Genomic DNA, 16,549 nt, shown 5'->3' on the forward strand with positions numbered 1-16,549 from the left:
TCGTAGCAGAGGTTCTCTCAGTGCACTTTTCACGTAGAGCAGGTCTAGACCAGGACTCTTTTATTGATATAATGAAAACCCCTTCCTATGCTAAGTTTGAATAATTGTACACGCTCTGTTTTATAAATGTCAGTGAGTAACTCTTCATCACCGTAGTCAACATTCAGCCTGAGGCTGACAGGTAAACATCGAGGTGTACCTTGTGCAGCAGCAGTGGAGGGCTGAGCGTTCCCAGACCGATGCTGTCCACCTCAGAGCTGACTGAGCAGGTTTCCTGAAACACAAACGGAACATCAGATAAAACTGGTCCAACCAGTTCGGGGCCCAGCGAGCGCTGACCCTGCACTTACTGGAGCTTCGATAGCATCTCACTCACGTCGTCCTTTTTGTTTTGAGGAATGTCCAACACTAGACCGGTGTGTGTAAACACTGTCCGCAACTAGTCAAGTCAGCTCGCTTGATTAAAAGGTGCAGTGATCCTGATAATTGTGCATCAAAACCTAAACTTTTCTCAGTAACACTTTATTTTGCTGGTCTGTAATTAGTCACCATTTCAGGCTCCTGTTAAACACAAAAGAATGTTCATTCATTAAAAACTTTGTTTCATATATTCTGAATTGCTGTCTGTAGCTGACCTGCTGAACACTGCCTCAGTTTTCCCTATAGCTGGTATTTTCCACTAAACTTGGCCAGGAGGAAGTTTCAGTTTCGGTTGCGCACAAAGCCGAAATCAGAGAGTGGAGCTTTGTCTCATTGTTTTCTATTGTTTGACGCGACTCTACATTAAACGTTACAAACTGATGCATTTGAGAAGTTTGTCTGGTTTTTATAAAATGAAATAAAGGCTTTCGGTCTTGTCGCTGAAGCTCAAGTGTCATGTGATGCCCAGCTGTAATTTGCCCGATGGAAAAAAAACAGCCACTCGCTTCCTGTCAAACTATGTCAAAGCGATGAAGTTGACCTACCAGCCTTCCCTGCAGCGCCTGCAGGTCGGCGGCCGCCTGTCGCAGCAGCAGACGCAGTTTGTTGCCGATGACGTGGACCTTCTCCTTGGCCTCCACGCTGTCCTCGCCGGTGGCCTCCAGGAGGAGCTGAGAGGAGATGGCCTGCAGCGAGGAGACCTGTCGCTGACGGCCGCGCAGTTCCTCCTGCAGAGCCTGCAGCAGAATCCCATATACAGGATTGACCTTAGAGTTTCTATCCATCCTCTGATCAATGGCTCATTAAAAAGTAGGTTTCATGTGACATGACAGGCAGAGATGGTAGTGCATTGTAACACCAACTCATCTTTCAAATGAAGAGTACGGGTATGTATGCAATTCTCTGTTCTTCACTATTTGAGGACGTAACCGGCGTTTTACTCAACTCAAGGGCCTTAAACTTGCCTGCTCATTATGACTGTTGCTATTCAACCATCACCTAGTGCTTAAACTGAACCTGAAGTGATTAGGTTGGGAAATTAAACACAAAGAATTTGTCTTTGGTGTTGTCCTGCCTTTTGAAATTCAAAAAAAAAAAAAAAAAAAAAGTTGTGGTGACAGTTGATAATTTGTTCCTATAACTGTCAACACAGCTTTGTATTCAAATCAGATGTTTTTATTAAATATATTAGATTCCCTAAGACCTTGATCTATCGCTGAAAAGGGGAAAACTTGGAGGAATAATTATCTTTTACTGATGTCAAACATGTTATCCTCTAAGCTAATGAAAACCAGGTGTCGCTGGGAGACACTTTCTTGTAGTGTATTTAACTGTGATACCTTTTGTATAACGACTGTAAAAAGAACACAGCCCAGACGACTGTAGGCTGTAAACCCTTGGTTTAAATTGGGCTAAAATGTAGACGATTTCCCATAAATGCTGCCACTAGCTGCTGGAAACCCATGAACAAATGACAGAAGCAACATTCTCAGAATTTGTCTCATAAAATGATCGATTTTAAGTAGAAATTTAAGGTTTGCGCTCATGACACCACCGGGGTGCGAGTCCTCAAACAGAATAATGAAGTGACAGACTCTCATGGCAGCGGCGGGGGAGATGATCTGTCTGCTCACCGTCAGCGTGTCCCGGTGCTCCAGCAGGGCGGAGCGCGAGGCCAACCGGTCGCCGACGTTCACGGCGTAGAGTTTGCGCTCGGCCTGAGCGAGCCACAACAACAGAGAGTGCAGCGTCTCGTGAAACTCCTGAAGAAGAGCGCAAAGGTCAGAGGGCGAAGGGCGTCGAAGCTATTTGTCTTTCACACAACGCAAAACATCCGATTTGTGAGAAGGGCTGAAATTGAACAGTCGCACCTAATATATGAAACTAGATAATCTGTTAGCTTGTCTTCAGAATGCAGCACTGTCGCCCCACAAAACGAATTTTTCAATTCTTATCGAGGTCCCAAGTTTTGGGGAGATGTGTATAACCTGAAGCACTAGACATCTGGAACAGTTTGTCATCCTCCTGCCATGAAAATGTGGTTTGGATATTTTTTTGTAACATTTGCAGTGTTTTGCTTTTTGCGAGCGTCACAGAAGAACTGTGTGCTTGTAGAACGTGGCTTAGTACACAACACAAATGCTCCACAACCTACAACAGGTGTGTCCACGTCTAACCTGACACCGCATGAGGGCGGAGTGCAGCCTCCTCTCCCAGCTCTCCAGGCCGCCGCAGGCCTGCGTCCAGCCGAGGTTGGCTGAGCTCAGAGCTTCCTGCAGCTCCCGCAGCTCGGCGCTGTCGCCCCGCAGGAAGTGGCGGCTGTTCAGGTTGACGGAGATCATCAGACACTTGTAGCTGTTGAAGGTCTTCTGCATCTCCTGAACCGAGTAAAATGAATGAACTTTCTCGTCTAAAATACACATTCCTCATTCCTCACTTCTTTCCCAGCCTCTACCATTTGAAATAGCTCAATGTTTAGATTTTTTTTTACACGACTCTCTTATGCAGCTGCTCCCGTTTCAGTCACGTTAAGGCCGCGCTTGAAACGACTGCATGGCCGCAAGAACAAATCTGAGACGCATTTCTGGCCCTCACTTCCTCAGCTTCACCAAACTGCGGCAACGCGACAGTTCATCTACACTCAGACATCAGACACAAACATTTTCAGAGTCTGGCATTTCCATTTAAACTGGAATATAACACTAATTTTTACTTGAAATTGAAAAAAAAAAAAAAAAAATCAATCAATCAATAATAATAAACACTGCTTCCCTGTGTGGGAGTGTCTGATTTCTCTTTTCAAAACAGCAAACACCGAATTCAAGGCCCAAGGCTTCATTTGATGCTTTTTAAAGTTTGTAAATGCTCGGACTTGGCAATAAAATTCAAGGCAGAGTATTTCAGTAGTGGCAGATTCCCTGATCTCACTGTGTGGTTACAACCCTTTGCCCTCAACAACATACGGATAGTTAAATGAATACACTCGGTGAAAAGATGCTGACAACATTCCCCATCAGTTAGACCATTAATTATTAATTCAGCTGAGGCTGAAAGTCTGCTTCTATTTGAAAACGCCGTTAGATGTTTACTCATCTTGTTTCATACTGAACTGAATTTTTCGTTTGTGTTTCTGGGTGTTTTTTCTAGTTTGTTCTGTACCTGTTGGTTACTGCTACAAAACAACTAATGTACTGGCAAGTGAGTCAATCACTCAAAAAAAAAAAAAAGTGTTATTGCTACTTAATCAGTCAACAAAGCGCTCAAGTAACCAAAGAACCAGACGTTAGACAAAACAAACTGATAAAAATGTTCAATATGCGCAGTCAATCACCGTTTTTATAGTGATCTAATAACAAGTTTGTTAATGGATTTGATTTGAAACTTACTTCTATGACTGTCTGTGTTGGTTGTAGCTGTTGAAGATGAAACTAAGCCATTTTGTGTTTTCGTATTATGCAGGTATTTTTCATTTTCTTAAACTGACAGCTGCGAGGTGGTATTTAATATATTAAAACGCTGCTGAGGTCGGTACCTTTAGTTTCCTGATGTTGACCTCGATGTCTCGGACGCCGGTGGACGGCGCGATCCGCTGCAGCCTCTCCAGCTCCGGCAGCACCCTGCCCAGCCAGGAAGTGACGTCGCAGAGGTCAGAGTTCAGCTTCTGCCACTGCTCCAGGTCCTGCTTGATGTCCGTCTCGTTGTTGAACTTTTGCGCTTGTAGCAGCTCCCAGCGCTCGATCACACCTGCAGAAAAGCAAGAGTCAGAGTGAGGAGGTGCTCTTAAACGCTGCTGTGTCGTTGTGTACAGCCTCTGTGTTTGTCATGGTCCCTCTCGTTTACATTGAGTTTAATTAAATGGTTAATATCAAGGCAGGATTTAGTGTACAAGCGCACACGTGAATGAGCATTTGAGCAATAAATGCTATTAGTAATGTTTGTCCACGACTGACAATGTAACTGTTTAGCTGTAGAGCTAAATGCAGCATTTCTACATCAGCTGAATCATTACCACTCGAATTATGAGGCATTTTTGTGAATACGGTAACACACAAGACACACACAGAGAAGATTATCAGCCTGCGCATGATGTTTTTACATCAGCGCTGACAGAAAATCAAGTGACGATTTTGACAATCGATTAAACGCCAACAATAAAGCAACTAGATGTCAACTATTCCCTGGTGCCGGCTTCCCGGGTATGTGGAGTTACTGTTTTTTATATCATTTAAAATGGAATATCTTCGAGTTTTGGATGCTGGTTAAACAAAACCATATAATTTGACGATGTTTGGGAACTTGTGAGGAGCATTTTCCACTATTCTGTGACACTGTTTAAACTAAATGATTAGTCAATTAATGTAAAAAGTATTCGGTACATTCATTGATAATGGGAAAAACCCTTAGTTGTAGCCCTTTCTGAGATACGTCAGTGTGGTTTACAACACAAAAATGTCATCCAGAAGGAAAACCAAAGGCTTATGGGAAAGTGGGCGCATGAGGGATGTTCAACCAAGTCCTCCTCTGTTCACGCAGATCAGTCTGCCACATGTCACACTTTTTTTTATTACAATCTGCATTTTCTAAAACTTCCGTCAGGACTTTGAATGCATCTTTCCCCGTGTTCTACGCTGGCTGCTGTTCAGGTTTCAACAAAGTCAAAGAGAGTGACGCCCCTGACTCCAGAGTTTCTCTCTGTCACCGTACCTGTCCCGGTCTGTTTGTCGGCCGTGCTGCTGGTCAGACCCGCATCCTCCAGCTCCTCCTCATCGTTCAGGATCAGCTTAACTCGCTTCACATTGTCGATGCTGCCGCTGCACTCCGACATCAGCTTAGCCTGAAGACGCACAAATTTAATCTCAAACACTCATTTTACATCCACGGTAAAGAAACAAACCCAGTTTAAACCTGCCAGGGTGGATTTGTCTTTTCTGCCATGGGAACAGTTCGAAGATCTGGATGTGTGTGTCCTTACGTAGCCCTGCGGGTGGAAGGGAGTACTGGTGGTGTGTGTGGGAGACGAGCTCAGGCCTCGGATGGTTTGTCGGGGAACTCGTTTCCTCTCTGGGGAGCCCGGCTGGTGCCAGCTGGGCGGGTCGGTCACGGACTTCACTGAGGGGACAGAGAGAAAGAGGAGTTGAAGAAGTTGAACAAAATGGTGGTAAAAAAAAATGTACAGACACAAAAAGACAAAACGGGTTCAAAAGTCAATCAGAAAATGGAGAGATAATGGGCGAAGACAAAAGCCAAGAGTTTCAGCAATGAAGTATCAAAACAGTCTCCAAGCTCTTCCATCAGCTATCTGACACATGCATGAAACTAAGGTGTCTATCAGTATCATGCAAAACCATTATCAGCAAATCACAAATAAACTGCAAAAATACATAAATCGATCGGTGCATCATGCAAGTTTCACGACTTTCAAGACTTGATCTTGATAAAGAAAAGATTGTTACAGTTTTCAAAGCGAATAAAAAGTTGTGCCAGTGCAAAGCCACATCTGTGACTTAGGATACAAATGGGGCAAAACAAGGGGAAATAGGAAACAAGGTGTCTGTGAATTAGATCAGAGATGGGGGATGCGGGGCTGGATGAGTTCGGGGTTGCCGTGAGGCGGGAGGTGGGTCCATAAACACACGGCGATGCAGTCGCATGCAGCAGGCAGAGTGCCTACCCGAGGCCGCCTCCACTGCTCTGACAGTGGCTTTAACAAACGCCTCTGAGCTCTCTGTGACCTTCACATCTGTAAGAGAGACTGGAGGTCAACAGCGGCCGACAGCTGCTCTGTAAAGGATGAGGCTCTGCACAAGTTATGGAGCTGTTTCAGGAACATCAAAGAATTAAAGTTAACAGAACAGCGGGGACGCCAAGACGGGAGGGAAGACGGTGGAAGATCTGCTATAAAAACTGACGGAAAATGTGGACTTAAAGGACACATCTGGTGTTACTTTATAGTTTTCTTCTGGTCATCAAATCCCATGAAAAGGCCAAAACCGTTCACTACAAAGTGACAATATTTGACATTATTGTTGAACATTTTTCAAACTTTTGGTTACTTTTCATTTCACGACAGCCTGGAAATAAACTTTGAAATGTCAATCGCAGTAAACAACTTATATTGTTTTTGCTTAGTAATGCAGGTGGGCGCAGGGACTGTTTTGAACCCTCTCTGCTGCTGTGTTCGAGGACGCGCCGAACTCCGAGGTCACCTCGCTGCATGTTGTAGTCAGGGCTCGATTTTTCAGCAGACAACTGTCAGTTTTGGGGCAAATGAGCGTCCTGGAATTCACCATCAAGGAAAGTTCTCTTTCTTGCAGCTGCTGCACTACACGATGATAAGATAAATTCTGACCGAGAATAAAGCTGGAACATTGTCAGCTGTGATAATTACTTAGACCGTCTCACCCAAATTAGCTTCATCAGCGTTCTATGCATTAGGATAAACTGAAACCAATGGCTTCCTAGGTGGAAGGGAATACCGTTAATCTAAAAACCTGCGTGTTTTGAAAAACTGTCGGTAATTGGTACTGAACATACTGAAAACATACAAAACTAAGTTTTTTATAATAACAGTAAAAAATGGAAGCAAACTTCTCTTTTGACTGACTGAGAATAGCAAACACATCATTTCTACAAATAAGCGGCCGTCATTACCTGACAGAGCACTGAAGAAGGTGGCGTCCTCGTCGTCCTCGTGCGACGACGACCCTCCCACGTCAACGGTGTGGTCCCACTCCAGCGGGATGGAGTCCACGCTGACGGGGGTCTCTCTCCCTGACCGCTCCAGAGGAGGCGCCAGCAGGTGGCACATGGCCTGCCGTCCACCTGAGACTCCACCTACCGCTGCAACGTCCTCCTCCTTCTTCCGCGTTTCTCTCCACGAGGTCCCGTTGGTCAGATCGGGTGAGTCGTCCCGGTCTGTGTCCCGGTCTGAGAGTTCCCGCTCCTCCTCCAGCACCTTCAACACATTGAAAAAGAAGACAAAGATACTAAGTTCCGAAAGATTATTTTGTCCGTCAGCTGTGTGTAGATTTAGAACCAATTCTGGCCCCAAACACCAAGTGTAAACATGGGTGAACCAATTCCTTAATGACAGACTCACAAAAAACAACCCTATCGTCATCCACGTATCCATGTTTGATAAATTATCATTGACGGTTCGTAAAAGATGTGCTTGACCCTCGAACTACAACTTAAGCATGGGATCATTTTTTTTCTTTAAGTTCAAACCAGCAACTTTCTTTCTCTGAAATCAAAGGTTTCGTAAGGTGACAGACATTTCTTTTAGAGAAAAGTGAGCCACTATTGGAAATATTTGATCTGATTTCTCCTGTACATCATCACGGAGCACCTGTGGCTCCATCTCCACCAGATCTAAAGGAACTGTTGGTTTGCATTATTAAAGAACTGTTTTCACACCGTTATTTTTAATTGATTTAGTTGTCAAAAAGTGCAACACTTAAAAAGAATAATATCAAATTCATCATCTATGAATTACACTGAGGCGGTAATGTTTGCAGTGTGTATTTTGTGAACCTGGAGTTCTTTTCTGCCACCACTTTGAAGTGGTCTACATGTTGTATCTCTTCTATTGACATTTTGTATTTGAGGGGAACGTATGTGAGTGCTCGCCCTACATGCAGCACTGACCGGGCGTCTGTTGACGAGGCGGTGGTGGAAACGAGCCACCCTGCCAAACACCTCCTGGCAGTAGGAGTGCAGCTCCTCCAGCTCGTCCTCGATCAGCACGGCATCCAGAGGAGCGCTCTTCTGGATCAGGTTCTCCCCAAACACGATGAGGGCGTCGATTTTGTTGGTGTTGAGGGTGATCTCCTGCTGGAAGCCCTACAGAGGGACACACCACATATTGCAGTCTTTTAGGGGGCCAGAGTAAGACCGCTTTAAAAGTCGGTCTTTAAACTAAAAGCTAAAAATGAGAACGGTGTGATTTACGGTATATTGCAAATAAATAATTACAATAATCATACTGTAACGGTCAGTGGGAGCAGACTTACGTTGAGCTGTCTCATCTTGTCTTCGATGTCACTCTCAGAGAAGTGCTCCACATTGGTGAGCTGGAGGTCCATCTCTGTCAGCCAGACCAGGATCCCCTCGCGAGTTCCCTCGAAGTCTTCTCTCTGAGAGGTAAAGTGCTGCAGGAGCACGGAGCAGAGGACGGAGATCCTTATTTTAATACTGTGCGGATAGTAGCATTGATGCAGATAGCAGTACTGTATTTTCAATATTTATTAAAAAAATATTGTCATCATTTACAATTCTGGTGAAGACAGAATAATTTTAACTCTGATCCTTTACTGGATCCATCTGTAAAATCCATTGCGGTCACGAAAGTCAGATACATCAAGGTAACAGGTCAGACTGAGGTTCAAGCAATGAACCTCAGCGAGGCACAAAACGTGGGTTTCAACTTTAAAAAAGCGAAGAAAAGTGAACTATGGTTCATGGAAACTTGAAGGTGCAAACTTACCAGCCCAGCTGTAATTTGTTCTGTACGTATTTTCTATAATTTAATTTTTGGGTGTTCAACTGACATGATTGATGATCATTTCTGGAAAGTATTTATTGATTTGTTGGTAGCATGACATCACTTCGTGGCCTGGATCCTGCATCTTTACTCTTTCAACATCAGGGACCATGTTGGACTTTAACGTGTCATGCTTGACATTTTTGTAGTTGTGTGTGATTAGATATTATTAAAAGATGACTCCTTTTTTCCAAAGAAGCTAAAATATCGTTAGTGCAGCGTTTAAGTCAAAGTAAATGGAATTTTTTCTACACACATTCCATCTGTGGTGCTGAGCTGAGCCGTAAATATAAAAAGAAAGACAAAGACTAGGGTGTAGATCAAAATGTTGTATCAATAAAGTGAATTATATCTCAGCACCATTAAATATCTCATCTCCAATCTTTGATTTAATTACTGTGATTGTACGTTTTTACTCTTACGTTAGGCACCGCCCAGCTGAGCCAACAGTGTTGTGAATGTGGCTTATAGAGAGCGAGCCCGCAGAGGTCAACCGACACCAATCAGCAGAACTCCTTGATTACACGCAGTCTTTCAAAAAGCAACATAAGCATCCTCCATCTGCTCAGCGATGAAAACAGCTTCCCGCCAACGTGACGCCACGCCAAGAGGTGACCCAAATCCTGAAGGCTTAGGGCGGAGCTGAGAGCAGGGAGATACTGCACAGATCTGCTGGGAAGGTTCGCTGATGGTCGGTTTCGGATTTCGGTCTTACTCGCTTTTTCTTTTTTCGTTATTATCATAGTCAGAAAAAGGAAAATCACTTCCTCTGCTGTGATACGCGCAGTACGTTGTTGTTCAGATTTATCAATCTCCTGCTGGTATGGGAGGAATTTTCCTAACACGTCTCTAAATATCCTTCATGATTTTACTGGCTGCATGGGTGCAGTTAAAGGTTTTAAACACTGTTCATGACCAGCTGCCATGTCCTCTAACCCCCTCGTCTCACCTTGAGTCTGCGGAGGACAGCCGCCACCCTCTTCTGCAGGCCGTCCCACCGCTGGTTCCCCTCGTGGACCATGACTTTGAGTTTGCTGGCGGTGTCGGTGCGGTTCTCCCGGGCCAGACGGCGGTACTGTTTGTTGACCAGCTCCAGCTGCGTCAAGCGCTCGTGAACCTGCCGCTGGAACGCCTGAGAGGGACGTATATGGGGAAAGAAACGAGCACAAAAGAACGATGAGTCTTCATTTAAAGTTTTTGAAAAGCAACAGAATTCTTTACAGTTTGAGAGTTACTGCCTGAAAAAGTGAACATATATCACACTCAGAAAAAAAAGAGTGATCCCATGACACACGGGGTTTGGTTTATCTGTTAACGTGTCCACGTGGAAATGGAAGTGTGGGAGAAACAGTCACTCAAAACCAAAAATAGCAGAACGTAAAAAAGAAGTGCTACACGATGGAAATGAATAATCTGATCTCTTCCCTGAAATATATGAGTTGAGAAGGTATTTTGTCAAAACGAGGGGGGAGAAAACTGCTTCTTAAGAGGAAGGCATTTTGAATTTTTGGGCACACACAAACTGGAGAAACTTAAATGAGATAAAAAAAAAAAAATCACATCCACTGAATTTAAAAAAATAGAATTTCTGGGGACCATATGAATGTTTGTCAAAGGAGTGTTGTGTTGAGGTCATCAATCTGACTTTCAAAGTTGTTAGTTGTTAGTAGTTTGCTCCTTTATATTGAAAAATGGAGATTTAACCTTTTTATCCGTGCGTTAAGATGAAATGTTGGATTTCAGTGAAGAGTATTTTCAACGTTGGTTGTAATATTATGTTGTTTTTTTTTTGGTGTTCATTTATTTCTCTTGTGAATTTCTGTATCCAATAAGATTAAATATGGATTTTTAAAAAAATCTGTTGTAAAAGAGAAAAAAAAAGATGGTAATGCGTGTTGTATACATGATATCAGGTGAAAAGCTGGATGAATGGTCGGTTGACTTTGAAGAAACAGGAAGCAACCTCAGACACCATTCTGATGAAAGCAACATTGCTGAAAATGGTGAATAAAGCTGTGGTCTATTGCTTTTATACGTCATTGTATCCAAACCTGGATCTTTTGGGAAGGGGGGATGGACGCATAGATAAAACTAGGGCAAGCACACATCGTCTTTTTCTGTCTGATATTCATTATATATCAAGGTCAATACATAGTTATAGGCACTGAATCTGCCCAGAGAAGACAACAGGCCTCCACCTCCAGAGAGGATTAACAACCTTTTCCAGTCAGTTTATGGATTTGAACCCACATCTGACTACTGATTTGTTTTTTTTAAGTCATGATGCGGCCACAGCTTCCATTAAATGCCGCTGACAGCCAGTACAGTATATAGGTCAGTGGTCCTTCCGCAGGATGAAATGTGTTTAGAAATCGACACCACCTACACTGGATCGCTGTTGCCGTGGAGATGAAGGGATCCCAGCAAAATCCAGATTACCGGACACTAATCTGCGTTTCTAATCCAGACTGACACATCAAAGGTTACCCTCGTGTCTCAGCACAACAAGATACCTGAACCTGAAACTGCTCTCACACTGGGACAAACGGTGAATACGATGAGGGGGTGAAAAAGTGTCCTGGCGAGCCGCTGTTTTAGAGCGGGTCAAACAAAACAAAAGCACAAAATACAACACTGGCTGCTTATAAACTGAAATTAACTTCAGCTTTCAGACCTGCAGATGATTTTGAACAACTGTCATTTAGTTTTCTGTCAAAGTAAAGGATAGCAACATGTGGCTGCGGTTGGTTCCCGATGATGGACATTTCCACCAGCCCATTAAGGGCACATACGAGTCTAAATTCCACACTTGCTGCGTTAAAATGGAAAATATCCACCTTTAGGATAAAACAGACTGACAACAACCGATTACATTTCTGAAAGAAACCATTGCTAAATGTCCGTTCGTTGAGATGCTACTTAGCTTCATGATGTCAAAAACTAAACTCCTGACAGGAAGAAACAATAGTAATTCCTCTTCCTTTATAATGTTTCCTTTTCTTGAAACAATGCTTACGGTTGTTGGTCTTTTAGACCTAATGAAGTTTGGAGAGTGTTCTGTCAAAACTAGATAAACTCCCTTGATTTGGACAAATCTATGGGCTTTCCTGTAGCACCACCACCACCAGAGGAAACATCACACTTTAAGCTGCTGTTTTTGGGTCTAGCAGGGTGTTGGACCAACTGACCGCTGCCTGAAAGACAGTGACAGGACATTAAACTGATCTTCCTGTTAATTTATTATCTTTATTGGCATCACTTCGCCTTTTGTCCCCCCTTTCCAGTGGTCTGCCAAAAATGAAACACTGCTAAAAAAAAAAAAACAAACAGAAAGAATTGTGTGCTGACCTCGAACTTCTTGAGCTCCTCCTTGGCGCTGGTGTAGAGGACGTCGGCGGATTCCGGGCTGGCTGCGGTGAACTCAGCTGTCTTCAGCCAGTCTTCAAAGCGAGAGTAGTCGTCCAGGAACTTACACCAGAGACGCCAGGTTTCCTCGATCCTGACATCAACATAATGAGAAAACCTGTTCAACCTCCTACTTCATATCCACTCATGTCAGTCCACAATGATCCATGTCGACACATTTTTTTTATATTTTCCGTTATGAAGTGTGCATTATAGAGGCTGGCTGACTGGTTGATTTACACAAGTCCCATCCTACAGGTGCTCACCTCATCCTCCTCTCCATAGACATGGCGCAGATGTTCCTCCAGCGACGGTCCAGGCTGCGAGTGGTCTGCTGGATCGAGTCGTTCTCCGAGTCGCTGCCACAGGCGTCAGCGTCATGGAGCAGGACGTCACACAGCGTCAGCACCGACGCCACGCTCTCCGTGTGCTGCTCGATGTCCCGCTGCAGATCCTGCAGGTCCAACGGCACAGAAACACTTCGATCACACCTGCGGTTTTTAGACAAGCCAGGGCTCGTCGATGAAAGTCGGATGGACTCACATCACTTCTAGCTCTTCCCAGGTTATAACGGTTTCAAAAACAGCCAATAATTCCTCAGAGAAATACCAGCATCACCAGAGAATGTCTGTTATCAGCTACTAGCTATTAGCCTTTCCCAGAAATTTCAACCTCATCTCATGATTTTCATCGGCAGATGGCGTTCGCTCAGCTGTCATGCAGGTAGCTCAGCTGTTACGAAGCTACCAAGATAAAGACCTTCAGTCGAGCGTCCACCGGTTGACTGGGAAGGGGTTGAACCCGGTGGAGAGCTAGAGAAAGATAAAGGAAGCGATCCGCATCTGATGCCACGGATCAGGGGAGACGGGGTGCATCATCTCTGCACATGTATGACCACCTGTTATCATGTGACTGAAGCTTCATCTTTAAGTCACGTGATTACGAGTGAACCAGCCCCGTTGGCGATGACATTGACTTAAGATTGTTTGTCAACCTAATGCACCTTATGACTGTTTTCATTACCGGTTGATCTGACAATTATCTTCTTGATTAATCATTAACGTGTTTGGTCTGTGAAAGATAAGAAAATAGTGGAAACATTCACATAATTTCCCAGAGCCTGAAGTGACGTCTTTGAATTGCTTCCAAGAGTCCCAAACTCAAACACATTCAGTGCTATAGATGACCATAAATCAATAAAATTTCATGCATGTAAAAGCGGCAGATCTTCACATTGGAGAAGTTAGAATCATCCCTTTTTTGGGGGGAGTTTTGCTTGGAAATGGTCTTAAATGATTAAGCCGTTGCAGCTGTGAACTAATGTTTCCAAAGATTTAAAATGTACTTTCTGCTTTCAGATATCTCTCTGGGGCTGTTTCACCATCAGCACTTTATCTGAATGTTTCGCAGCTGTGGGTCGCTCCCTGCATTTCCTTTCTGCGTTGCTTCGTGGGACAGTAGTGTCCACTAAAAGCACGTCAACTGTGTCCCAATTTAATACTACATACTCATTTCAAGCACCTGTAGCATCTGTATGTAGTGTATGAAGTGTGTTCACACTACAAAACATGATTTTTTAATGTACTGTTGATTTACACATTTGCTCCAAAATGTAATGCACAGAGGAAATGGGGAACTACTTAGAGCAGCAAAAGATTAAAATTCATTGAAGACTGTGGTTAGAAAACAATAGAAAAAAAAATAAGACATGTCGCTGTCTCTCTGAAGGTTTAATTGGCAGTGACATTTAAAAGGTGAAAGTTTGACTGACATCTGCTGTATGATTTCCTGTTAGTGTGAACTGTAAACTATGTTGATTTGTTGTACACTAATTGCAGAAACGATGCACCATAAAAGTCCAGTATATTGTACACACTGTTCACTATTAGACACAAGTATGAAACTGGGACGCAGCTCTGTTTTAAGACATTCCACACTATATCGAGGGCTTTGGTTTTTTGGGCGTTTGTGAACGTGTAGCTCCCTCTGAGGCCTGACAGCACTTTTTTCAGTTTGTTCAAAGTTACCACTCTCTGGGTTGCCGTGGTTACAGGTGAAAGCTTAAAGAGCCCTTCCACGCAGGAGTCATTTCAGCCGTCCCTCATCCGCTAATGGAGAGAGCTGCAGGCTTCTTCTAAGGAGCAGGAGAGGCTCCGTCTCTTTCAGCCAGCCTGGCTCTCCACCTGTTCCTCACTCACCAATTCAGTCATGCTTTCTCTCTCTCCTTTTTACTGCATGTCTGTCATCATGAATTGAGTTATTTCTTTCAGACATGTACTCCTCTTCTTCATTTCCTCGTCCAAACTCAGACAGGACACTTCAGTCCAACTTGATTTGCGGATACGCTCCAAATCAGACACACAAAAGCAAAAACCCTGGCTCAAATTTACAGCCAGTTAAGATGTGAGCCCCATTCACTGTTTTATCCACAAACTCCATCATAAAGCTAGACTAGGAAATATCCAACTCTAGCTCACCTACAGCCATTTCATTACTGTCTCCTGTGAACCCATCCGTTGTGTCCAGCCTCTCAGAGAGAGTGCGGTAATCCTAAATAATCGTGAACGATCCAGTGTCTGCACCGCAGTGAGCGGTGGCATCAGATACAACAGGAGCAACAGGAGGGATGAGATGAGCTCTCATGGGAACAGGGCGCCCAACGCACTTTTCGTTTCTCCTCACAAAAACAGCGCAGGCAGAAGAGCTGCGTGAGAAGGGAAACAACACACCTGCCTTCCATCGCATGCGGGCGCACAACTGGCGATTCTACTGGGAAACTCTGTCTCTCATTATCACATTGTGAACACCCGTGAACCAAAAATATAAAGGTGATGCCAATGTGCCAAACACGATCCGCTAACCACAAACTCCACCAGGAGCTGATGTCTAATGTGGCCGCCCTATCGCCCAACCCCGACGGGCTGTTTTTTGATTCAATATACGCACACAAATCTGGTCCTGATACTGGTAGAGGCAGTGAAGTAGACCGCCTACTGTACCTAAAAGATCCAATCTCATTCGTCCTCTGTCTGAATATTTCTCCCCCTGAACTTTCCTACTCCTCCGCTTCCTCTCAAACCAGAAAATTTGCTACTTTACTAAATCCATTTAGTAAAGTAGCAGTGCTACAGACTACAATTGGACTAACAGGCTAAAGTCCGTTCCTTTTTCTGCACCACCCTCTGGGGGCTGCTTCTCAGTGCATTTACCATCTCTCAGCCCAGTGTGACAGCTTCCTCCTTAACAAATACCCCTCTTCCTGCGGCTTGGCGAGATTTCACTTTGCAGCGCACATTGCTCGACTCCTCGGTTATTATGCGCCGGACCACCACAGGGTGGCCATAACACGAAGGGTGAGTCACCAGCGAGCGAGTGAGGTACTTCCTGCCCTAAAATTACCCTAAAATGACCTGTGGTGTGTCTCCATTCTGCTCTGTGCAAATTTGAGACAGCTTTTTAAACCCCCTTTTGATGTACGTTTCCTCTCTGTAAATTCCCATTTGAGCGTTTACTGATTTTACTTTTACCCATAACTCTCATTGTTCCTCAACACAGAAACGTAGGAATCTCCTGTTATGTTTTAATTATTCTACCTTTTTCTCCCCACATTTTTTTTTTTCGGTCGGTTTGATAGGGTGAGTGGCTCTGAATGTGACAGAAAACCAATGAGCCTCAGCCACAGTGACGACGGAGAGAAGAAGTGAGACAGATGCAGGAACTCAGAAAGCTTTGTCACTGTAATTGGGAGCACAAAATTGTGCCGTAATTTCTGAATTCATTTAACATTTAACATCTGAAGAGATGGAAATCATTGTAGCAGACACCGAGATATCCTAGTATGGTTGAACAACAAAAGCACTACTTCCTGCAACTGGCATAATGCAACTAGATAGCAGGACCCTCACTTTCTGGTTACATTTTCACATCTTTTGAATTCCAACCTCCCACTTCATGTCGCAGGCTTTGTGTTAGAATATTGAACTCCGAAGCCCAAGTCGAAATAACCTCGAATGACATGATGAGGGTTATTTTCTTACACTTAAAAACTCCCTCCAAAGCCTGAGGAGATATCATACAACTTTTCTTATTCCACTGTTCAAACTGTTTCTCGTACGTAAAGTCAGTGGAATGGCCCTTTAAATTCTGACTGGTTTATCAGGTCTCTCACAGGGATGTTTTGAC

General features: G+C 43.9%; 1 protein-coding gene across 1 annotated transcript in view; it reads right to left on the bottom strand.

The window, feature by feature from the left end:
- Window positions 1–16,549, bottom strand: part of syne2b (spectrin repeat containing, nuclear envelope 2b) — a 156,898-nt gene that overhangs the window by 1,823 nt on the left and 138,526 nt on the right. Inside the window, exons 115-128 of the mRNA XM_040137436.1 lie at window positions 12,634–12,821; window positions 12,311–12,461; window positions 9,912–10,094; window positions 8,433–8,570; window positions 8,068–8,262; window positions 7,072–7,375; window positions 6,092–6,160; window positions 5,393–5,529; window positions 5,125–5,254; window positions 3,953–4,164; window positions 2,598–2,798; window positions 2,055–2,183; window positions 966–1,157; window positions 200–274 (exon numbers count right to left, since the gene is read on the bottom strand). Of these exons, the coding sequence (XP_039993370.1) occupies window positions 200–274; window positions 966–1,157; window positions 2,055–2,183; window positions 2,598–2,798; window positions 3,953–4,164; window positions 5,125–5,254; window positions 5,393–5,529; window positions 6,092–6,160; window positions 7,072–7,375; window positions 8,068–8,262; window positions 8,433–8,570; window positions 9,912–10,094; window positions 12,311–12,461; window positions 12,634–12,821 (2,304 nt within the window). The remainder of the gene's footprint in view (window positions 1–199; window positions 275–965; window positions 1,158–2,054; window positions 2,184–2,597; window positions 2,799–3,952; window positions 4,165–5,124; window positions 5,255–5,392; window positions 5,530–6,091; window positions 6,161–7,071; window positions 7,376–8,067; window positions 8,263–8,432; window positions 8,571–9,911; window positions 10,095–12,310; window positions 12,462–12,633; window positions 12,822–16,549) is intronic.

Source organism: Xiphias gladius, chromosome 10, assembly GCF_016859285.1.
Source record: "Xiphias gladius isolate SHS-SW01 ecotype Sanya breed wild chromosome 10, ASM1685928v1, whole genome shotgun sequence".
Classification (NCBI taxonomy): Eukaryota; Metazoa; Chordata; class Actinopteri; order Istiophoriformes; family Xiphiidae; genus Xiphias; species Xiphias gladius.